The sequence below is a fragment of the Podarcis cretensis genome (genome assembly GCF_951804945.1).
Source record: "Podarcis cretensis genome assembly, chromosome: 1".
NCBI lineage: Eukaryota > Metazoa > Chordata > Lepidosauria > Squamata > Lacertidae > Podarcis > Podarcis cretensis.
Genome location: NC_137170.1, coordinates 89,253,564 through 89,278,873, shown reverse-complemented (window position 1 = coordinate 89,278,873; position 25,310 = coordinate 89,253,564). Strand labels below are relative to the sequence as shown.

General features: G+C 42.7%; 1 protein-coding gene and 1 long non-coding RNA gene across 21 annotated transcripts in view; one reads left to right on the top strand and one right to left on the bottom strand.

Annotated features, from left to right (window-relative positions):
- Positions 1-9,813, top strand: part of LOC307212426 — a 29,227-nt gene extending 19,414 nt beyond the window's left edge. Inside the window, exon 2 of the long non-coding RNA XR_013836990.1 lies at positions 9,417-9,813. This is a non-coding gene — a long non-coding RNA (uncharacterized lncRNA). The remainder of the gene's footprint in view (positions 1-9,416) is intronic.
- Positions 1,360-25,310, bottom strand: part of TNS1 (tensin 1) — a 327,307-nt gene continuing 303,356 nt past the window's right edge. For all 20 annotated transcript variants that reach the window (XM_079968266.1, XM_079968280.1, XM_079968283.1 and 17 more), the window contains 11 exons: positions 23,781-23,976; positions 20,746-21,623; positions 20,289-20,375; positions 16,635-16,766; positions 15,581-15,673; positions 14,926-15,003; positions 13,713-13,784; positions 12,251-12,419; positions 11,770-11,838; positions 10,081-10,113; positions 1,360-8,041 (listed from right to left, as the gene is read on the bottom strand). In XM_079968266.1, coding sequence (XP_079824392.1) covers positions 7,897-8,041; positions 10,081-10,113; positions 11,770-11,838; positions 12,251-12,419; positions 13,713-13,784; positions 14,926-15,003; positions 15,581-15,673; positions 16,635-16,766; positions 20,289-20,375; positions 20,746-21,623; positions 23,781-23,976 — 1,952 coding nt within the window. In that variant the 3' untranslated portion in view covers positions 1,360-7,896. The remainder of the gene's footprint in view (positions 8,042-10,080; positions 10,114-11,769; positions 11,839-12,250; positions 12,420-13,712; positions 13,785-14,925; positions 15,004-15,580; positions 15,674-16,634; positions 16,767-20,288; positions 20,376-20,745; positions 21,624-23,780; positions 23,977-25,310) is intronic.

The following is a 25,310-nucleotide window of genomic DNA, read 5'->3' as shown; positions in this document are numbered from 1 at the left end:
AATGTATGTGACTGTTCTGTGACATAACAGCAACTTAACCAGTAGCAGCAGGAAGGTGATTACAGTAAAAGACTGCCAGTTATTAGCCTATGATAACCAGATAGATGCCAGGCATGTGGGTGGTGCTGTGGTCTAAACCACTGAGCTTCTTGGGCTTGCCAATCAGAAGGTCGGCAGTTCGAATCCATGCAACGGGGTGAGCGCTCATTGCTCAGTCCTAGCAGTTTGAAAGCATGCCAAAAAAAGTGCAAGTAGATAAATAGGTACCGCTCCGGTGGGAAGGTAAACGGCGCTTCCGTACGCTGCTCTGGTTTCACCAGAAGCGGCTTAGTCATGCTGGCCACATGACCCAGAAAAACTGTCTGCGGACAAACGTTTGCTCCCTCGGCCTGTAATGCAAGATGAGCGCCACAACCCCAGAGTCGTCTGCAACTAGACTTAACTGTCAGGGGTCCTTTACCTTTATAATCATATAGATAGATAGATTCCCCCATTTCTGTATCATAAAGGTAAAGGTAAAGGTACCCCTGCCCGTACGGGCCAGTCTTGACAGACTCTGGGGTTGTGCGCCCATCTCACTTAAGAGGCCAGGGGCCAGCGCTGTCCAGAGACACTTCCGGGTCACGTGGCCAGCGTGACATCGCTGCTCTGGCCAGAGCCAGAGCCGCACACGGAAACGCCGTTTACCTTCCCGCTGGTAAGCGGTCCCTATTTATCTACTTGCACCCGGAGGTGCTTTCGAACTGCTAGGTTGGCAGGCGCTGGGACCGAGCAGCGGGAGCGCACCCCGCCGCAGGGATTCGAACCGCCGACCTTTCGATCAGCAAGCCCTAGGCGCTGAGGCTTTAACCCACAGCGCCACCTGCGTCCCGTCTGTATCATACTCAATGCCTAATGTGGTGCAACCTTCTTTATGCATTTGCATGCATTGGGAATTCTAGAAAAACCACTGCAGGGCGAAGAAAAGGATTCTGTGGACACAGTGACCCTTGTGTCTTCCCAAACAAGTACATGCAAGGTGCTCCACTAGAAAGCCCTTCCTGCTCTCTGGCCCAACTTTTTGTTGCAGAGGCTGGGCTGCTGTAGAAGAGGTCCACATTTACATAAACATATGCTTAGGTGATAATGAGTGGAAACTGCTACTGGTCGTTGTGCAGTCATTTCAGTTTTTCTTCAAAATTCTCCATGGGTTTTTTTGGCAAAAGGGACAAGCAAGAATAGCTACATTCACCTCAAATTTCTCTTTGGGTGAAATTCAGGAGCAACTCTAGGGACCCTTTTCTATTATTCTTTTGCAGCGTGCAAACTCTTCGGTGTGAGAGTGCAAGGGAGCAGGAGTGAATACAGCCACCATCATGATTTCCCTGTGCAAAAAGTAGAGAGTCTTTATTCCTTTGCTCCCTTAAAGTTTTGAGATACAATTCCAGCAATCCAGACACCAAGCTGGGCATTTTCAAGCAACAGTATATTTCATATAATTGATTTTGTTTAAAATCTTATCATTTATAAAGCCATACAAGGAACTGCAATGAGTCAAGATAGCTGTACAAAGGGAAAGGAAAGCTTAGTTGTGCATGGTCCATTCACACGTGAACCATGGGTGATGCAGAGGCGTCTCTTAGAGAACTGACAAAAGGTATGGGCACAAAGATACAAAATATAAAGGATAATTCTGTCTGTATAAATACATTAAAAGGGAGTTAATTCTGGCATGTGGCTTGTTTCCCTTCCCAATTACTCCTCTTTGTGTAGGCATTTGCATGTTTGGTGTGTACTTTAAAAATGGGAGGGGATGCAAGAAGAAACAAAAAGTTGCTTTAAAAGGTCATTAATACTGATAAAGGGTGCTGTAACAACATTAACCATGGTAGTCATAAAACAGCAAATAGTCTGAACTGCAATTTTAAAGTCTGGATCTCCCTGCTTTTAGCGGCTGCAACCCTATAACCATTGTCTATAAGCTCTATTGTCTTCAGTGGAATTGACTTCTGCATAGAACTGCCCTCTTAACTTGAGAGTAGATGTCACTGACTTGAATGGGATGTACTTCCTAGTAAACACTGTTAGATTTGGACCATTTGGCTTTAAATCTGAAACTGATTTTGGAGCTATGCCACTCATCTCCTGTAGACCTACTTAAAAAAATGGGAACTGACTACTGGAGATCAATGGGTGTGCTCCAGAGTTGAGTAATTTTATGCTGCTCTTTTGAAAAAGTACCTACTTGCAACAGAAACCAGCATCCCAATCCTAAACCCATCACTTGTAGGACCACATGATTGTAATGGGGCACTTCCAAGGAACATGGTTAGGAGTAAAATGTCTTCTTTTTGTGGGGCTCAATATTCCGGTGTTGTTTTAGGAGTCTGTTGCTTTTATTAATAACCCTATACATGCTGCTTTTCTTTAGCCCCAAATTCAGGTATATATTGGATGGCATTGGCTAATGATTTATTTGGAGAACCACAGGAGCTTTGTGGCTATGCTGCCAGGTTGCCATTAATGGGCACTGGGTGAATGAGGGGCCATGTTGAACAAGGGTTTGTTTGTTTTTAATGTGGGTGAGAATGCTGATGAAAATGCTGTACAAACACTATGATGACAAATTATGGAACAACTTCTAAAAATGGGTGGAAGCTTTATAAGGGGGCTGCAATAGGAGATGTTAGTCTTCATTGCCTTAGTATGACAGAAGCTATTATGTCCATGTATAAACCTGGGAGTTTATTCCTCACAAAGTGATGGTTTTATCCCTTTTAATTTTTAACTGAACTTCTTGGCTTAATCAGAACAGACTCAACTTGAATAACGTGTTCTGAGTTATCCACAAACAGATTAATAAATTGATGGTTGCCAGAATATAGTAATATATTGGGCCTGTGGCCTTTAAATGTTTCTCCAATACACCCAGTTCCAATTACTGAGTACAGGCCATTGGTTTCTTTGGGGTATTGGTCTAGTATGGTCCTTATGACTCTGGCCTTATGACTTTCTTATACTACAAGAAAGATTTAGCAAAACTACAATGCCCCATGTAGAGTAGCAGTGCAGCCGTTTGCCATAATGCAGAGATATATTAGGTCATTAATCCTCACAGCTATATTGAGCTGGATGTCAAATAATATTTGTTGCTGCAAAATATTAAACATCTTTGTCCATTGTATGTCAGCTACATAGAGACAAAAAGAGACAGTACTGTCTCTAATGCTGTTTACTTTAAATTTCTTTCACAGGCATTGGGAAGGGATTACTTATTTAAAAATGATTACTTATTTGAAGTTGTATTTAAAGCAAGCAACTGCAGGAGCTTTAGGGATAAATTTGGGATTTTTATAACATTTAAGGAACTGGACATGAGGGTATATGAATGGCTTTGCTCCTGTTCTCTTCTACATCTTACTTTGGCTGTTTCACTGCTCAGTAACCTTCCTCAAATCTCAAGTTATATATCAAATTAGTTATCACCACCCAGCTGGTGGAAGGGTGATTTAATTTTCACAAATTTGCTAGAGAAAAACATAATGAACAAAAGTCACTAGTAAACATGATTTTAAAACAAAGAAAGAAAAACTAAAGAGTGGAAAAGAGGCACATTCAAGAAATGTACAGCCAACAGGAAGAGGAAAGTGCATTTCAGACAGGTATCTTTGGCAAGATTATGCAGTTCTTTTTGTACGGAGGAGGGTGTTTGTGTGCATGTGTATAAAATATAACACCTTCTATTGAAAGGGTAGAGTTATTACTACATTGCATACACTGGGGGGGGGATACATTAGACATCAGTCCCAGGCATTGGAAATGAGTTGGTGAGTTTCAGATGGAATTATCTTCTCTTGTGCTCTTTAAAAGACATTCAATAAATGGCACAAGTTTTTTTCGGGGATTGCAGCAGCTCCTCCAGCACTTGGAGTTTGGCAGAAAGCAACTAAACCAGTTTAGAACAGGGACTCGCTCTCTCCAGTGCCACAAACAGCCTCCTTAAGCCTATGAAGAAACTGTGGCTGAGGCAAATTAACACCAACAACCAACCCAAGGATGACTCACCTAGTGAGCAGCTCACTTACATCCTGGGCAATTGGCTGGGTGCGGGGAGATCAATGGATAAAGAACATGGCAGACGCAAATAGCCCCACAAGGCAGAGAAGGAGACAATCTGTTGCCTCTGAAGTTGTGACAGTGTTTCGAAAATTGGTTGCCTTCTCCTCCTCACATATGCCAGGATGTTCCTTCCTGGGTTGGCACTGGCAGTCCATAAAAATGGACCAGAGGTTTCCATCGAGATTGGTCTCCTTTTGATCCCTGCTCTATGGTTCTTAGCACAAATGAAGAGGCACACTGCAAATTGAGGGAAAGGAAGGAAGGGCAGATAAAAATCATACTCCACTAACCCAATCAAGATATACACAGAAATTATTGGGTCTGGGGGAACTCTCATTTCTTCTAGCAACTTCTTGTGCCTCTTTGTGCTCTTTTTCACAAGCACTTGGTTAGCTCCGGATTGAGAGCCACCCTGGAGGAGCTGGGGACCTGATCTATGGAAAAACTGTGGTTGATAAATACAACAGTTACTCCTAAAATGCAGCTTTTGTCTTGAATGCAAGCTGGAAAAGCAACAAGTTACATAATGTGATTAGCCCTGCCTTTTAAAATAAAGCCATAGTCAACAAGTATGGCCCAAACACATAGGGATCTTTAAACTTTCCATCTTCAGCTAGTGAGTTAGTAAAGGAGCAGTGAGCAGGTCATGGCTGGAAGCAGGTATTCTGACATGCGTGTGCTCGCCATGATGATATATATGTGACCACAGAAGCCTTATATCAAGGTCACTTCCTTTGAATGGCAAAACAATAATGAACCATAAAGTTTCAATACCGCTCTCTGTGGCACGACAACAAATGATGAAGGGGAAGGGTGAGATTGCAAATTTTAATTTTTTGAAAGCAGTGAAAAAATGAAGTCTGAAAAATAGAGACTTTCAAAAAATATATATATTTATAATATTTATATATATATCTATAGACACAGTGTTTCTCTAATTGGTTAATGGCAGGGTGAGACAGTTGCAGGTGAGGGAGGGGGAATCATCTTGCTTGAATTTTGCAGAAGGAGGAAATATTTGTAACCTAGAAGAGAATAAGCTATCGCAGTCTCTGGCATCCCATCTGGATGCAGGTGGGGCAGAGCCTGGACGATGACACCAATAACTGATGCTCCCACTCCATCCAAGGAACCATCTCAACAACAGTCCTTGGATGCAAAACTCATGCTTTATACAGTATCCAGAAATAAGTCTCTCTTCACACACTTTCACACATACGCACACCTCTAACCTTTGCGTCACTCAGCAACGAAGTACAAAATTTATACATGCTCACTTGCTCATTTCTAAAAATGAGGAGGTGGGGATGAGAAAGGCTGTATTGTTGCACCGCCCTGTGGCATGATATCAAAATACATTGCTCTTATGGGGCTGGGGTGGAGAGGGATGGACATCTTTTGAAATCTTGCCCATGTCAATAATACTAACCAAATAAGCACTTTGTACTAAGTTATACATACAAGAGTCTATAACATGGACAGGGAGGAGGGGGGAATGTAGGAAGATGAAAATATCAGAGGAGGTAAAAGATAGATAAAAGCAATATGGCAAAAATAAATACTTTTTGTGTAAATTTCACTTTAAATTTTTTTGATTAGCTTACATTATTTCGTCAGTATATTTCATACATACATACATACATACATATATATATTATATCAAGGCAATGAGAGAGCCACACTCTCTAGGGGAATTTAGGTGACTGCATGACTTGGAGTTTGTATTTTGACTTTTTAGTGAATGTTGCATGGCTTCATGCTGAAGTGCTTCATCAACACACAGCCTGTCCCTAAAGATCTTCCCCTACTAATTCAGGAACCCAGATGGCATTTTAGGGGAACAGACTTTTCATCCATTGTTTTAAATGGGAGGTCTCAGCCCAGCCCAACCCACACTGTGTGTTATGAGTCCTGTTGCGTGTTATCAACAGAGGAGGGTGTGAAGGGCTTACTTCCCACATGCTCCTTATCTGTTGATTCAAGTTGTTGTCATGCATGCTAGTCTCTTCATAAGTCTTTAACCAATCCCCGTTGGACCAGCTGACACAGCAAGCCAAAAGTGACTTGCTTTCAGCAGGGCCTTGACTCTAGTCTAAGTAGAGGTTGAAGAATTCACAATAAACCCATAGGATTTGACACATGGGAACATCTCTTTGTCCATTCAGCACAAGTGTTCATGTCTGGGATTTGCCAGTGCAGATGATGTGAGAACCCTACACAACAGAAGGATACTTCCACAACAAAGCAGACGTCTCCTGACAAGTCAACCTTTCCTTGACAAAGATACCCAGAGCCATTAGTTAATAGGCAGCACTTCTGCAGGCCCCCCATTAGGAGTGGCAGAAGTCATGCTAGTAAAAAGACTAATTTGTGATGTTGGCAGAAAAATACATAGTTCCTCCATGGCTGCTGCTACATTACTACCTCATTCACTGTGAAAATCGATATGTAGCGGCTCTGCACAAAAAAGATTTGCAAGGTAGAAACTGCCTCCCTTTCCACAACAAATGTCAGTTGAGGACAACACTGCCAAGTGTCAAGTAGTGTGTCGATGCAAGATCTGATGCCTCCAGAAGCAAACACAAAGCCTGAAGAGGCAAAATAATGAATTTTGCTACATATTAATTGTTGCGCTCAAATGGATACAGATTAATCAACTATGGCTGTGCTTAAGCCAAAGCTCACACCAAGTTGGCTCTCCTTACATCATTATTCCTAGTGGCTTCAAAACAAGATCCCCCTCTTCCCATTACTGGATCATTCATCTTGCCTTCACGCAATTGAATAATTTCCATGCAAGATACAAAATGACGTGCATGCCTACCGAGAAGGGGTAAGCCTGGACAGGAAAGGAATGGCATTCCCAAACTGCTGGTATTTAATTTTTTTTAGGGGCAAGGGGATCATGGGACAGATTCCCTGTTCAAATGACCAACCATGGGTCTCATTGCATAGAAACCAGAAGATATAATTATGATGTGGCTAGCATGCTCCTTAAACTTAGCTAGGGGAATACTCCCTGCAACTCTGGTATACAAATTATGTGTGCACATGCACTGTGCACATGTATGAGGTGTGGACTTCCTGCCACTGTAGTAGATCAGGCGCTACTGCTCATGAGGCTTCTCCAGCTGGAGTAATGGAGGCCAATGTTCCTAGAGGAGGAGGAGGAGAATGCAGGGGTCAACCGTTCTGAATAACCATCACATCATTCAGCAAAGTCATGATCTTAACACTGCAGATTTCCACAGATATGTATTGTAACAGGTGCACACTACAGGCACACGCACACACACTCCATACATTCAGCAGTTGAAGAGTTGGGAGCAATTACTTTCAGAAATGGGTACCAATGATTGCTTGTTCGGCATGTCTCTCAATGTGATTCCTGCAGCTCACGTGTTCATGATTTTTTAAAAGTTTGCCTTATTTTCTAAACAAGCAACTACTATATAGTCCTACCCCACAAAGGTAAATAAGATCCGTGCTTTGGCCTGTGGGGCTGAATTCTCTGATTTCATGCTGATCCAAAAAGCCAAAATTGTCTCCACCTCTTGAACTTGGCAGGGAAAGGCGACGATGTCGGTTCCTTGGTTTCTACTATGTACGTACGTTTGCTTGGTTTGGGCTTTTCAGCAATTCAGACCTTCCCCCACTCTCCCTCTCTCCCCCCGCCCCCTAAAATTGGTTCACTTCCCTCTTTTGCAACGCACTTCCTCGCACTCCTCCTCGGAACAACTCCAAGTCCTTCTTCAAAATTCAAGGGCAAGAAGCCCCCTTCAGGGGGAAGGCATCGGTTCATCTCTTCTGAGAGGAGCCGAGCATGACCCTGGAGACAAAGTTGACAATGGCGGCAGCTGGTTGGTCGGGGTCCAGCTCAGCAAAGAGGTGGCAGACGTTGTCTGTTGTACTGCCTTGTTTCCTGGCCACAAAGCCAAAGAGTCTGCAGAGATGACAAAGAAAAGAATGGGAGGCGAGGGAGAGAGAGAAAGGTGTAAGCTAGGGCAGACATGAATAACCACAGCTATTTGTGGAGCAGAGATTGCATACTAGTGTTATCAGATAAGCTATATAAATATTCAATCTTCTACCAGTGGAACTTGAGACATGTATCACATGGAATTGGAGGTGGGGAGGTGTGGCCTTTGGAGAAAGGATGTGGATTTCAATTGGTGTAGCTCCATTATCTCAGTAAGAACAAGATGTTTTGGGTTTGTTTGTTTGTTTGTTTTCAATTTTAACTTTCAAACGGAAAGTTATAAATACTAGATGAAACAAATTGGAACAAAATGTGATCCTCCTCCTGTCATTTCTAATTAGAGAAAGAAAAATCCAGACAGCTGGAGATTCTAATAAAAACACCCCTTGCTACAGACAGTACCTAAAATTAGTGGGGCCCATAAGCCCCCGGAGCTCGCTCCAAGCTACTCAGCTAGAGGCAGTATCAGGAGGAGAACGGAAAACACGACCAGAGAGAGGAAGTAGCTCAAATTGGTCACACAGATTGGCTTTTAATAGGATTTTTCTCTCCTAGTAGAAATAAAAGGATCGTATTCAATAAATCTCTCATTATGTATGGGCTAGTATCACATCTATAGTACAAAACTCTCCATTGTTTATTGGAACAAATTATTACTCTGATTGCATTTTTCTACTGCATTTTTTAGTCCTTTTTCTTTTGCTAAACAAAATGGCAAAACTTGGGAGGTTAGAAAAAAAAAAAGTTTTTGCATTGAGTTTGGGATGGCAAGAGTCTTTTTCAGACTCTTGTTCAGTCTCCTGCCCTCCACCCCCTTTGGGATCAGGGGAAATGTGACCTCAACATGAAGTACTGAACTCTCCAGTGTGAGTTTAGATAAGCTAGACACAGGCAACAGTCCCTAAGTGAGTTGGACATTGGTAGGATAGACTGCCATCACTGCTTGTGGTTACAGACTGCCATATGCTGAGGAACATTAAACTGAGGAACTGAAGTCAGGGTTGTTTCTGTGGTACCAGTTGATGGAGCCATTCATGCAATGCTAAGCATGGTTTTGACAGCACTGATAACAGATTGAAAGCAAATCTGTCTGAATCAAGGGTCACTCCCCACTCCCTGAAACAGATGGATGCACCAACTGAGTGGGAAATGGACATGTGCAGATGTATGCAGCCTGCTGCTGCGTATAACTTTTCAACCAGGTCTGGGGTTTTTTTTGGGGGGGGGGGGGATACAACCAGACATTCTCAAATATTATTTAAACACGTTCTCTGTTTCATTTTTAAAGTAACAATTTCCCAGTGTAAATGAAGTGGAAGTTTGTATTTCATTTCCTTAGGTAAACACTTGAAAAAATCCACAGAACGTCAAGACTTCTTTCGCAACAAAGAATTCAACCAAGATGGTTTCTCTCAAGATTTCCTCAGAGACTTTAAGAACCTTGTGCTACGTTCCCTGATGGTTGTCTGGAGAAGTCAAAGATGACTTGGTATGGCAGTGGCACACCCCTCCTTTGGGAATCAAGGGCCATGTGGGCTGGTTTGTATTATCTGTGCTATTTTTGTGGCTAAGAATGGGCTTTGCTGTTTATTCAGAAATGTAGCGGGCATGTCTATAATGACATGTGGAAACTGGAGTCGTGACACTTCATGGGAACGATGGGGAAACTCAACACTTGCATAACATAAAAGCCAAGTTGGCCCCTTTGCCTAAAATAAAAACATTTTCTGGAAACAGATTTGGCCTATTACATCTCTCTTGGTCTGATGACTTTTGCTTTAAAGCCTTTTGGACCTCAATGTTAGGACCAATATGGAAGTTCAGACCAACTCTCCATCTGATCACTCCTCTCAGTTATGTGAACCACTTTGATCCAAGATAAATTAGGCCAAAGAACCATTCATACATGTCTGTAAGCTTTGGAGAATCTAGCCACTATCAGAAGGGCCTCTGTCCTTTGTAATGGTCTAACACTAAACCTGAAGTTGAAAAACAAGACTTACTTTGCAGCACCACCACTGTCTGACTTAGTCCACCTGAGGAGATAAGAACAGCCTTTGGTTAATTTTCACCAGGGCAGGAATCCACAATAATACTAAGGTCGAACCTGTACAGTGGAGTAATTAAAGTGGGGTATGGGGGTAGGGAAGACTGGTAAAGTAACACTTTGACTGAATTGGTGGCTAATCACTTGACCCCTTTCTTCCCTGTTTAAAGTAACAAATAAGTACAGCCAAGAAAGGGGCGTGGGCTCCATCTACCTCCTACTATTATGAGAAACCCCTCTTCCTTATCCCCTTCTTCTGAGAAACGGTCTGTTGCCAGAATATATTAAGATCTTCAAAAGTGTTGAAATTATGAGCTGTTGGGAAAATGTCTCTGAAATACAAGCTGCTCCAGTGCCTCCAGTGCTGCTCCAGTGCCTCCACTATTGAACAGCTTTCATAAACAACAATGGGCTATGGTGTGATTTTTGCAGGCCCTTCTAGTCAGTCTTCTGGAATCTCATGTCAAAATATTTATGCCAATCCAAGCCCCTGAAACTAGCAGGGATATGATATAGCTAAATGGTACAGCATCTGCTTCAGATGCAAAAGATCCCAAGTCCAATCCCTGGCATCCCAGGTAGGGATGGGAATGTCCCCTGTCTGAAGCCCTGGATAGCAGTTGCCAGTCAGCATAGACAATCCTGGCCTAGTTGGACCAATAGTTGGACTCGGTATAAAGCAGCTTTCTGTGTTCCCATGATGCTTCCCTACTGTCTAAAGCAAATGGTTCACCAAAGTTCAGTTTGTCACCTTTGCTCCTCCCGTAGTTCCTTATAAAGGATAATCAAGTGTGTGAGGCACCTAGAAATCTCACCTACTATTGACAATTTCCTGTGTTTTGGAAATTAAGGAAGTCCACCTTGCTGCAGTGTCACAGAAGAACAGAAGTTTAATTGCATAGATTTCTGCTCTCAGTGAGTACAGCACGAGACTCTTACTCTCAGGGTCATGGGTTTAAAAGATTCCTGCCTTGCAGGGGGTTGGACTGGATGACCCTCATGGTCCCTTCCAACTCTACAATTATAGAATTCTATGTGGAAAATGGAGTCTGCAAGAACTTTGGATTTTCTGAGAAGCAAAGGGAATGAAGGGTTCTGCCATCTCCTATATTTCGCTTTGTTCAGCTATGGTTTAGTGCTCCTTAAATAGGTTCTTTGTCTGATATAAATTAGGAGTTCCTTTATGGATATGATCCTGTTCTGTGAAACTGCCTGTTCCTTAAGATATGCAAACCAGGCACTGTTCAAGGTACAGTCACATGCAGAGGTGACAGGGCTTTTTTCTTTTTCTTTAGTGATACTCAGCTGGTGCCTATCCTGTTAGATTTTCAGAGCCAGGCTCTTGAACTTTAATGGCTGGTGTATTTTACTCTTGCCTTCTCTGGTTTATTGCTCTTTTCACTGTTTATTTTTATTTTTTTAAAATACTGCCCAAATGTTGAGTTTTAGCTGCTTCTTATTAGGCACCTTGCAAGCTTACACTGGAAAGCAACAGTAAAAGTCTTTAAATAAATAAATAACCCGGGATAGAAAACAGAAAGTCATTTTCCCCACCCCATCTTTGCTATGATATATCTGCCTATAAGTACTTTTTTGATTTGAGTCTCTTTAATCACAATAAAACGAAAACCCTGCTGCCACTTACTTTCTCTCCTGTGGGTCCACATCACAGAAGGTGACACTGATGATGGGGTAATGTCGTCTGAAGAACAGCCTGAAACAGAAATATGAACATGAGTAAGTGACATAGTTAAAAGAAATGATAGTGGATGAATGCTTCTGGGCCCATCCATACAAATGGCCAAACAACCCCAAGGTAATCAGTACCATCCTATTACATGAGCTCTGCACCAGTCATTTGCAAGGCTAATGGAACACTGGCCAGCAGGGATGTATTAAATGCAAAAATATCCTGAGCTTTACTTGATGCCTACTAGCCAATTATGACAAAACAGAAGTTTGAAATGGGGTATTATACCAGTGCCACTGCCGAGGGCCTTATTTATGAAGCAGAGAGTAACTTGGGGAACTTCTCACTAACACAACCAGATAATGGGTGTGAAAAAACAGTCTTCATTTCGAAGCCCACAGATCATTCTGAGTCCCAGACCATATTTGGCTCTTACTTCCTCTGGTTGTCTGTTAAGGTGATTCCTTGCGTTGAGACTTTGAAGTGGACAATAGTAGCAGATGGTGGGGTGTCAGCGGCCAGCGTCTCCGTGATAGCTTTGGCAATGGCCTGTGGCCCTGTTAATGATTCCATCTCCACCGAGTTGATAAAGAGCACATTGCAGGCTGGAGGGGGGAAAAACAGTGGCACACGCATTCAGTGGGATGGCACAATGCAGGATACACAAAGGCTAAAGCAGGCTCGATCCTGCTGCCGCCTGGACTATAATGAGGATAACTTGTCTTTGCAGTCTATTTGCTGCCTGCTCATAAGAGCTTTCCCCAATGACTGTGGACTATGCTAGGGAATGTGGATCTGTATATGACTGACTTTTTGCAAGAAGTCAAACAAGTTTACCATTTCAGTAATCGGAGAGCCTAGAGTCTGTTGCTCCCAATGGCAGAAATCACAATCAAAAGTTGAGAAGTGATTAAGCTACATCAATATGAAGTATAATTCCCCCAATTTACTCCAGCAATCCCCCCATTGGCCACTTTCAAATGCCATGGACCAATTGTTCAACTACAACCTTCGCTGATGACTGGCAAATTGCTGGCTGTGGCTGGTGGGAACTGAAGTTTGACAAGATCTGGAGACCCATGGTTTAGCCAAGCCTACCATGAACCCTTCCATTGCCTACAATCTTTATTCCAGTTCCTTATCTTGCTGGGACCACTGTAATCTTGGAAAGAAATAAGCTAGTCAGAGCTTTTCTCCTGATGGCTAATTTCCACGCAAGGCTTCCACTGGTCAAAATGAGCCGATAATATCAACATTGTGTGTGCTAACACAATCTTCTAATAACACTAGGGACAATTGCTTTGTTTTCATAAGATAACAACAACAAAACAAAAACAGGAAGATTATAGAAAGCTGAGTTTAGTTTTGCCCAGCCAACTGACAGCCAGTCATAGATGCTTGCTAGTATCACTGTGATAGTGTGCGAAGAACTTGACTGATAGTTAAAGCTGGTAAGAAAAACGCAGCAAAACTTTTAAACTAAAATTTCAAAAGCAAATTTTAAAATTTTAAATTAAATATTTTAAAAGTACAGTGAAATTACAATAGCACACTACAAGACCTTAAAACATTATGCAATTATGAATGCTTACAGTGTACCTGCAATGCTCAGGCAAAAACGTTATCAGTTTTGCACTGCTCCAGGTACAAGGAACCGCAGGGCTTTAAATGTATGATGAAGGAACAAAAGGGCCATGTATGTGTGTACAGAGCTTGCTCTGAGTACTACCAAGTTAAGTAGAAAGAATATTTTAAAACATTTTCATGCAGTGCTGCTCAGTAAATTCCAGAGACTATACAACGGGGCTTTATTCCCAGACAAGGTTGGGGAGGTTTCATTTCGGTAAAAGGCTTCTAAACTGGTTGAAATATTTCCCCTTTCTATCCAAGCTACTCACCTGCTCCCTGTTTGAGCAAGTCTGTTGCTGAGTTGCTTGATGTGGTTGTCTCTTTTGTTTCATCCATGGGATCTTCAAAAAACAAAAAAAAGAAGGGAAGTTTTTGGCCATCAGCAAGAGCTCTTTCTAAGTCCACATGCTCAAGTTCATTTAACACATTCATGTTACCTTGCTGTACCCACAACTGGTGTCACAAGGGGTACAGGTTGACTTCCCCTTAACAATTCTAGCAATACATTTTTATGTATGGAGAAAAGATTCTCTCTCATCTTCATATTTTTGTAAACAGAACCAGCAGGAGGTAGCCATTAAAAGTCAACTAAATTAAAGCAGGAAGGATTATCTTGAATTCATGAAAAATGAACATACAGTCAGTGCCTTTTACATAGTTTGTCCCTCTGCATGATTCCCAGAGGACAATCACACACCCACAGAGATAGAGAAATACAGTGTTGCTGCTCGCTAATCTCACTGCTACCTAAATTGCTTTCAGTGAAACATGTTGGCGACAGAATTTGTTATGTTTATGCAAGGTCCTTATGATTCCTTATCCTTTATAAAACTGAACATTCTCTTTTCTCCTGTTCCCTCAGTATAAGCCTAGGGATGGGGGAGGAATCTTGGATTTCAAAGTGGACTCACCTGATTTGATCTGTATCACATCATGAGTCCACTTTAAAATCTGCAATATGGCAGATTTCTTTATTAGATAGACCGAGGTTTCCAGTGCTGCTTCCGCCCCCTCCCAATTTTAAAAATCCTTTCCCAAAGCTCCAGAGAGTCTTCCAGCCACACACAGTACGAGAAACTACTGTGCAGTGTGTTCTTGCCATTACACACTTTTGAATAGATATGGGGAACAAGTCCCACAGGGAGCAACTGAACTTGAGGCTATTCCATTGCTCTCAGGGGAGATTTTACAGCAAAAGCATGGCTGCCCCCAAGTAAACACTTATATTTATTAAATATAAGCATTCTCCTGCACCCTTCGTGTAAGTTGTGCATTTATGACTCCTGTAATCGTCTGATTCAAGGCTCCTGTCTTCAGACATACAGTATTTCAACCCTAAAACAAAAAAGTGACTCTTCTTTTGAGAGCTTTTGAACACACACACACACACACACACTCCTGATGAATAAACGGTGGTGTTCTCTCCATGTACTCTGCTCCTGATGCCCACAAGTGCTTTCCACACTATGTACACGTCTTTACCTCGATCGGGAATGACCAGCTTGCAGGGCAAGGCCAGAGGCATGATGGAGTGCTGGTACACGAGAGCTGACAAGCAACCTGGGCAAGAGAACAGGGAAATATGACAAAAGTTAAAGATACCCGATGGTGCAATTTTGGTGGCACTCAGTTTCTGCTGCTACATTCTGCTACATGTGACACTATGTTTATCCTCAGTGATTTCTATACAATGCACCAAATGAATTGGATACTTAGCTGTCTAAATATCTGAATGTCCAGGGTCAAATTCTGAAACCTGTTGCTCAGATTACTTTTGATTCTAAGACACATGCTCTCTCTATATATATAATTTGCAAAAGCTTAATGTATATAATAAAAAATTAATCAAGACAGCACAATAAGTTATTATTAAGAAACATATATCAATAAAATTATCATTATGCATCTTGGTTTCTGTTATATCCATTTCTCCCTAGTGCCAGAAGTCCTCGAAATATATATAATATTGTTGTTTTTTCACCACAGCCTCCACAAGAGGGCAGAATTGGGCAGAACATTTATCTTCAATAAAACACAAGAGAGTGGGATGGGACCAGGCAGTTCTATTTATGAAAAGCAGAGGGCAGGAAAGGTTTATACAAAGTATTTCTAATTCATTTTTAAAGTAGGCACTTACCAAAATTTGGTTCATTGGGGCATCCTTTTAGTTTCACACCTTTAGGGCTGGTTTCTATCAGGAAGTGCCTAACCAGCTCATTGGTGAGATCTCCTGTTGGGACAAATCAGGATTTCATTGCAAGTTCTGAAAGCATCTTTTAAGCCATAACACTCTGATTTAGTTTATGGTGGGCCATAAACTCATACCATGCTGCCCTTCAATGGCAAGCAAAAGGAAATTATAACAATTTACCTTCTCAGTTATAGTGACTTCCTTTACTCCATGCTACATGCTAGAACTCCTGCCAACCTAGCAGTTCAAAAGCACGTCAAAGTGCAAGTAGATAAATAGGTACCGCTCCGGCGGGAAGGTAAACAGCGTTTCCGTGCACTGCTTTGGTTCGCCAGAAGTGGCTTAGTCATGCTGGCCACATGACCCGGAAGCTGTATGCCGGCTCCCTCAGCCAATAAAGCGAGATGAGCGCCGCAACCCCAGAGTCGGCCACGACAGGACCTAATGGTCAGGGGTCCCTTTACCTTTTTACATGCTAGAAATGGTCATATATGAATGAAGCAATGAAAGCAGGTTATCGGCATCACTATTTATGGCAGAAGAAACTCAAGGCCCTGACTTCACACCAAATTTTTGTTGTTATCGCCACAAGATGGCATAGCTGTGTGCAATCTGGAGTAAGAATGTGTTTTCTAATGAACTAATCATATCAGTCACGCCCTGATTTCCCATGCCGCAGCTCAGTTCCTATTTAGAAAAGCTCCTGATAGGATACAAAAATCTCAATCTCTGTTTCCTCACAAGACAAAACATTTGGAGCCTAGTCTGAAAACAGGGGCTTGCTATTAGCATAAGCCACAAACACTAAAAGTATGAAATATCATACCTGGCACAGAATTTGGCATCCAGGCATTCCCTTGGCAGGGGTATAACCGCCCAAATATATCCCATTTTCAGATGAACAGATACTGTCAGGGTTGAGAGTGATCTGCATTTTATGTGTTCCATTAGGGCTACGGGGGAGAGGGGAGGCATTACTAAAAGTGAAAGAAGGGGATACCTTTCTTGCTCTGTTGCAAAATACCAGGAGGCGGAGAAGCAACTTTCATGGCCAATCCATAGGCTCCTCGGAAGGAGTGGCTGTCTCGAATGATAAAAGCCCCAGGTTCCTTGTCTTTCAGCAGTGCAATGGCTGAGAAAGAAGAACATATCCCATGTATGTAAATGGATCCAAGCAGTATAGGGCACTTACATTAATGTACATCAATGTACATTAAATGTATAAGAAAAGGCTCTGAGGCCCAATTCACACAACTAGTCCTAGCATTTCCCACCAAGTATCCTCTCCATTGTAGCTACAGTACCAGGAATTTGCCCATCACAGCAGCAATAACGATTTTCTAATTTACTTGTATACTTGAAGGCAAATATCCTTCTAAGATTTGATTAAGGCAAAAGTAAAACTGCAGGAGGAACAAGAAAGTCCTTGCCCCAGAGAATCTGATCTGAAACAGGGCCAGCCTCCATTCAGTAACAGTCACTTTACCCTTGCAAGGGGAGACATGAAGGAAATGAGGGGACGTGTTCTTGGATTAAGGATGGATCTGCAGAGCTGGGCTGCCAAGTGCCTCAGCTGTTGAATGGGTGAGAGGAATTGCTGTTGACAGAAACATAAACAAAGTCTTTTAAAGGGGTCGCTCACAATTATCTGAGAGGTAGCTTATCAGCATTGGCTGGGGACAGAGGCACCTCATTCATCATTATAACATGGCTCATGGCCAAAATCACAACCAACATGCTTGCAAGATCTCTAAGCCTCAACACCTTGACTACCCCAATATAGCATATACTTATTTGCACATCTTTGCATGTAAACATAAGCCACCATAGGATGGAATTGTTCTAAAAACCACTTCTATTATTTTCTTCTTAAAAATGTAAATTCAATACTGCACAGTACTAGTGAAGTCATTAACTCTCTGTCAGTGGGTGCCTCTCTTTTTTCAGTCCCTGTGACTCAGTAGTACATGCATGTCCACATGTCAACAGAGGGATCCAAAGTGTGCACTTGTCACGTCTGTTGCAGACTCCCCTATTACACGTGTCAATAGTGGACCTGAACCATCTATTTTAGGAGGTGAGAAATTGCACAGAGGTGAGGATGAATTGTTAATCTGTGCTGGGCAAGAAACCGTACACTTCTGAAGCTGAAGGGATAGCACAAGCACCAGAAGGCTCTACATTTCAAGGCACTCTAAGTGGGGAAATGTCTTGCTCCAATTTCACATTACTGCTGGATCTTTCTACAGATCACTTTGCATTTCTCTTCCCACAGCCAGTGGCCAAGGTTAAAATCCACTTAGGCCTAAATGTTGCAATGCCAAGTACAGGTTTGCTGCCAAAAAGCCCCCGATCCTGTGCTCAGATTACTGAAATATGTGGTGTGGCTTCATTGCATTGTGTTTACCCTCATCCATGCTCTATATCATCAGCTGCTAATGGGAGAGAGCAGGGGAATGAACAGTGGGTTGTATTCAACTAAGTTTTACTCAAAGTAGACCGTTGCATTAGTAGTCCCTAGTCATGTTCATTAATTTCAGTGGGTCTACTTTGAGTAGAACTAGCAGCTGATATAACCGAGTATGATGACATCAAACTATATGTAAACATTTCGGTGAAAGAGGGGCACTGTTTTCAGTGGCAAGCATTTGTTTGATATCACATCTAGCTTCTCCCTTATAGAACCAGCAGTTAGAGACTTCTAAGCAATGTCCATCTGCACTGATCACTCTTCAGTTGTCATTCGCTGAATTTCTAGAATAAATGTGATCTGTGAAAAAATTGAAGCTGTAATGTGGCACAGCAGATGAAACACACAGAGCCCAGCCTCTGAGGACCAAACTACACCTTACATTACTCACAACTTTTTATAAAATATGCTTAAGCTGGCCACTCTTATTTTGAAGCAAAAGCAGCCATTCAGGGCCCCACTACCTTCCTATCCAGCTTGCCATTACAGTGGTACCTTGGGTTACATATGCTTCAGGTTACATATGCTTCAGGTTACAGACTCTGCTAATCCAGAAATAGTACCTCGGGTTAAGAACTTTGCTTCAGGATGAGAACAGAAATCACGCGGCTGCAGCACAACGGCAGCAGGAGGCCCCATTAGCTACAGTGGTGCTTCAGGTTAAGAACGGACCTCCGGAACGAATTAAGTACTTAACCCGAGGTACCACTGTACTACAATTGTTTAAACAAGGAGTGTGTTCTTGTTGTGGAGTGGATATTACCAAGAAAATTGTGAGAAACATTTGGGCAAGCATCTGCTGGGGATACAGGCTATCCTGCCTTAGGATAAGGGTTAAGCTAGAAAGAAAGATCCACTCCACTTTTAGGCTAAAAAGAGTCAGTTTTATTATTCAGTCTAATTTAGTTGTTTGGGTCTTATGAAAGTCTCAGAGTCAACTCCTACTTCCCTTGAGATTAGAGAAGTTTTCCACTGTTTGGATTTAATTTAGGGGAGAGAAAGGAACACAACTAAACTTTCCATTGCTGAGTATAGGAAACAGGTAACATCTAATAGCTTTGGAAATGCCCATCACCACTTAAAATAGCCATCAGACTACAACTGGCCACTGGGTGAATCAAAGCAGTGATGTACGGGTGAAAGGATATAGCCTTCAAAGGATTAAGCTACTTAATTGCACTTTATTTTTAATACTGTCAAACTGGCTAGGGTTCAGAGGAGAGAAACAAAGAAGGCTAGGTTTTTGGAATACCAGTTCTATGAGGGAATGGTTGAAGGGACCAGGACTGTTTAGACTAAAGTTGTAAAGGTTTCTGAGGGGCAGTGAGGCAAGTCAAGCTATTTTTTCCCCCAAATATACATCTTAAAAAGCATCTATAAAGAGAATGTGTGTTCTAACAGGTTGAAGGCAAGAGGAATACTTGGTTACGTTGGCACACGATAATTGTACCATCCACCAGAGTCTAGGAGCTTGATAAGGACCAAATCTGGAATCTGTATCCAAGTTCCTCCTGCCACCGATGCCAATGATTCCATATATAAACAGCCTAACTTTTCCTGTGGCAAGCTCTCTCATCTTGAGATAGTCTGGTCATCTGTATCATTTTGCCAAGTGGCAATGGGAATGTTATCATACTAGGTGCAGATGTGCTGTAAAAATAGCCAATGTTAACTACCCATGGCTAGCGCAGAATCACTGTGGTTAGCAATAGGATTCCAAGAGGACGTACTTTAAGTTCTATCATAATGGAGGCCCCTGGAGGAGGAAAAATGTTCTGGAAGTGTTTGATTTGTCCTTGCAGCTTTTGCAGTTTCTTTGAATGCCAAGGACCAAAGCAATGGCTCCTCCACACTTCAGCTTGTAGTTGGCTGCTTTTCCCTGGGGAAGACCTGCTCTTTATCACAGAATTGGAGCAAACAGCAATTGGGTTTTCCACTGATTGACATTTGTTCCAATTCAGTAGTAAAGAGTGAGTTTTCCTGGGGAAAGCAGAAGAGCAAATGGAAAACTTCTCAGACCTGTTCACAGAAAGCACAGGACAAGCAAAAAAACCTCTCAGATCTGTCCTTTCTAGGCATGGGACAAGCAGAGTGTGGACGAGCCCCAAGTCACTCAAATGTTGAGCGTATGACTGCCAAGTGTTGTCCGCCGAGCCACTCTGTTCTGCTAGGGCAGAGACCTACCTTGCTCCCTGGAGATCTCTGGTTTGTACCAGTACTTGGAGGTATCCTGAACAAACTTCACGTTAGCTCTGGTCTCAGGGCTGCTGTCTAAGAGACAAAGAAGGAATGAAAATGGGAGAACTCAAGGAAAGGAAGTTTTATGGGGTCTCATCAAGATAAGACAATTTTATTCCAAACAGATTACTTGTGTTCAACCAAATGATGCCAAATATGGAGTATCACAAGCAAAAAAATGAGGAGAGCCTTGCACTCCAGGGTAGTGGTGCCTACATGACACACTGCAAAAAAATCAGGATGCTGATCATTTCAGGACAATCCTTGATGATGATCAGATTCTCATCTATCAAGTACTGATTAGCAGGGTATAATAGGAAGACTAAAGACCCAGAAATGCCCCCTCCCCAATTCCCATGATGCCCACTACTCAAGTGAGAAGCAGCAAGAACGGAGATTTTACCTGGCATTGAGAACTTGGAGAAATCAGGCAGAGTATGATGGAAGGCCATGCCACTCCCACTGCTGGGACTGGACATGCCACTGGAGATGGGTGAAGAGGTCTTGCCATTCACTGTGGCGTAGTTAGGCAGGCTGTTTGACCGATCCCCTGATGACATCCTTCTCTTTTCAGGGAGCAGTGGTTGGGTTGGGGTGGGGCTTCCCTGCCGGTACACTGCTGAGTCAGGGGACGAGGAATGTGGGCTACTGACTCCATGGTAGTAGGCCGGGGAGACAGGAAAAGATGGGGTAGAGGGAGCCTGATAACCTGAGGCACTGCTTTGGCGGGACAGCGTTGGGCGCTTCTCCTCTGGAGCTGAGTATCCATATATGATATGCCGATCTAAGTTGGGACTTCCAGAGACCATGGATGTGCTGCCTCCCATTATGGGCTGCTGCCGAGTTAGGCTTGGACTCCCAGGCGATGCAACGAGGTTGCCGTATGGAGCCATTACATGCCTGCTCATGCTCGGGCTTCCTGGAACGGCTCCCATGTTAGCATTGACAGCTCTTCGCCCAAATCCTGGGCTAGGGGGGGTGTTGGTGGCTACCGTTCTGTGGAGGGAGTGGGGGCTTCCAGGCATGACATGGACCGCAACTGCATTGGCTTGGGGTTGAGGCCTTGGGTGGCTATCTTGTTGAGTGCTGGCTCGGCCATCAGGGAAGTCGGCACTCATATAGGCTGGAAGGCCCTGAGTTGATGTAGAGGTGTTTTGGTAGCTGCTGTTCGCCGACGGCCCCTGAGAAAGGTTGGTGGATTGGAAGCTGGACTCAGCTGATGGCTGGGATGAAATGGCTACGCTGCCATTGTTCTCTGATGGGTAGCTACCTATAGAGAACCTGGGGGAAGCAATGGGAGAGAGCAGAATCCGTTATTAACCTATTCCTGTAAGACATGATATAGAGCTGGAGATAACAGGACTCTTAAGACTCAAGCACAGGAAGAACCCACCTTGTTCAAACATCTTATCCAAAATTCTTGATTCTCCTAATTCCCCATGATCTCTTTATGAAGCTCTAAGTCACAGTGACCTTAAACAAACTAGCTGCCATATTCAGACTTTGATGTCCACTCAGATAAATGACTGCATTTATTTGCTCACAAGAATGTTCACATTCTTGAAACAAACTTTGAGTGGACTTGGGTCATTTCCGAATAGGCTGTCATTTTTGCTTCATCTTGTAAGTTCACAGTTTGCAACCCATTATGTGATTCTATGCATGCAAAACATTCCGGAGGGGAAAATATTTCACAGGAAGCTGAGAATGTGACCTTTCTGTATGGACAAATGTTAATATGTGTATGTCAGCATGCTGTCCCCTCATCCCAAAAAAGCCAGTACTTACAACCTCTGTCCACAATCCTACTAAGAAAACAACAGCACTGTATTTAATAATAGAAACAGAGAAAGCCGTTTATACCAAGACAGGCTATTGGCTCATCTAGCTCAGAACTGATTTCATTTGCTAGCTGTGGAACTCCAGGATTTCAGACAAGAGGTATTCCCAGCCCTACCTGGAAATGCTGGGGATTGAACCTGAGACCTTCTGCAGGCAAAGTAGTTGCTCTACCAATGAGTGATGACACTGTTTAGTGCAGTCCATGGCAAGCTTGTCCTTTGTAAGCTAGATCATTCAATGCATAGAATACAGTAAAGGGAAATGTGTTTTTTCTGAGGAAAAATGACTGTAAAGAGAGTAAGGTAACATACATATTCTGTGTGCATTGGTTTATTGTGGCATGAACTGTCATAAACAAGAGCACCTAGCATAGTAGAAAACATGAAAGTCTGGCCTGCAACCTGATAAAATAAATAAAACTATTTGGAGAGGCTACAGGTCAGCAATAGAGCTCATGTTTTGAATGCAGAAGGTTCCTGGTTCAATTCCCAGCACCTCCAAGTAGGATTGGAAAATACCTCTGTGCTTTGAGCCAGTCAGTCCAGACAGTGATGAGCAGCAAGAACCAATGATCTGACTCAATACAGTGGCTTTTCCAGATGTGATAAGAATTCGAAATTCGGTTGCATTTCTGAAAATTTGATTAATATACCAATGGGCACCTCTTCTGTGATCACCTTCCTAAAAGGAATGGCCCGTCCACCCCACAAGAAACACTGGTGTCATACTCTATTTATCTTAGCTTTCTTTATTCCATCCACAATAAATTCTTCCAAGTTCACTTATATACCAGGTCAACAAATGACTATTGAGATAAACATCTCACCTATGCGTACAGAAACATCTTACCATCCACACATAAGTATACAAAGCTGTATATCTACACTGGGGGTGGGAAACCTTTTTCAAGTCAAGAGCCACATTCCCTCATGGATAACCACGGGGAGGGGGCCTTTTAAAGGCACTTTCATACATTCAGGCTTCTTGTATTTTGCCAACAAAGATCATAGCCTCTTATCTCCTCCCAGCCTGGCTCTATTCTGCCTGAGGTGGCAAGAAGCAATTATCATGGTGAACAACCATGTGATAAGTCCAGTGATGTGACTTAAGGAAGTGGAAGAACCATCATAAAGTGCCTATCCCCTATGATGGAGAAAACTGAAGTGGGGGAGTTTCTTTATTACAGTATACCTCTGCCTCTGGGCCCAATATAAACTCTGGCCACTAGCATGTGGCCCTCAACAGATCACTCTTGAGGTAATCTGGCCCTCAATAGGAAAAAAGATTGCCCATCCCTGCTCAAATCCATGAGTGATACAAGAAAGGGTAGAAGAACCTATAATGAGTGAACATGAAATCTCCCTGCAGCACAAATGCTTTCCTGATCAGTTGACACCAAAAGTATGAGCTGGAATGGCCCTGTGTCTTCTATTTGGGGAAAGCAGCCTCCCAAGATCATGCATCAAAGAGTCTATATATGTAAGCAAAAGGGCTGCAGTCCTATTGCTAGCTGTCACAGTGAAGTCCTGCATAGTTCAGCAGCATCTGCCATCATCAGCCTGTTGAGAATGGTAAACTACAGCTGTCTTTCCTTACCCATCCATGCTGTGCATTGGACTGCTGGCAGCGACAGGGCTTGGTGAAACGAAGGAGTTGGGGAAAGATCCATTCCTCACTGGTGTCTCAGTGTTATAGGCCTGCGGAGCCAGGGGTGCCTGGGGCTTCCCAACAGAACTGCCGCTGCCACCACTTGCTGCTGTACGGGCCACAGATTCCACATAGCTCCGGGGCTCTGAAATGAGGTGGAAAGAGAGAAGATGATGACTGAGGTGCCTCAAGGTGTGGGGCTTTTACAACCAATATTTCCAATTAGCATAATTTATTTTGAATATGTATACATTGTTTTGTATTGTAAGATAAACTCAAAGCAGGTTACAACTAAGCTCATAAAACACATACATCATGCTAGTAGCAGTCCAAATTACTAAAATCAAAGTTACGCACCATCTTGGTCCCTAGAGCAAATCAGAGTAATTTCTCCCCCTCCTGAAAACCAGAGAATGGAAGGGCCATTGGGGCCTTCTGCTTCATGATCTTACAATGCAAGGGCTGGATTCACATGGCCAAACTCCCCTGTGCACAATGCTATTGTTGAGAGAATATAACAGATGACCTGAACCATGCTGAGATAGAACTGCAGGATCTGTGTTAGTATAGAGGCTTGATAAAAGTACAGAACCTCCAAAATCACCGACATGTAGAGTTGCTGTGGCTGACCTGTGGGCACATCTTCCATGTCATTACAATATTGCACACAATAGCTGGTTAGGATGTACTGCATACAAAAGAATGTCACTGCGTACACTTGGTCTTAAGTAAATATCAATAATCTCTGACAGACTTCAGCTTTTCTCCTTCCTCATCCACCACCACCTTCTTAGATGTAAACCATGTAGGGCAACTTCCTCTGGGAACTTACATAATGAGGGATAGGGTGGAAATCATCCTGGATTTTTAATTACAGCCTCTTACTATACAATTTAGAAGCATTTCCTCTTGTCCTACCCACAATGACCTATATATATAGCATTTGTGAATGGGCATCTACTTCAATCTGCTCTTTCTTCTTAATGCTGAACACTGGGTTCCATCAGCTTCTTTACACACAACAACTGAGTTCCATATCCTTTAGTAACAACATTCCTCTCTTCTTGTGTGAGGCTAAAACTGGTGAGAGGGCCCCCTCCAGATTGGTGTTTTATTGTAGGTGCATTCTGCAGTATGTTGGTGGTTTTATTCTGCTTTAGTTTCTTCTGCAATACTTCCCCAATGTCAACACATTATTGCTGTCTGGAGGAGCTATAGTGCAACAAAAGACGGACAAAAACCAACCAGAACATTTGTGGCATAAAATGTTAAGAGATTTCAGCAGCAAGTTGCAGGATGTGCACTGATTAGAAATGAAACTGCGATCACTCCAAAATTTTGCAGTTGCAAATAGTATTATTACCTGCCTTTCACCAGCAGATCGCATGGCAGGTTTTAACAAGTTGAAAGCATGATTGTGTGTGACTGCCCCCAATAGCATCATGAACACAGATCATTATGAATGTGTAATAAAAAGGC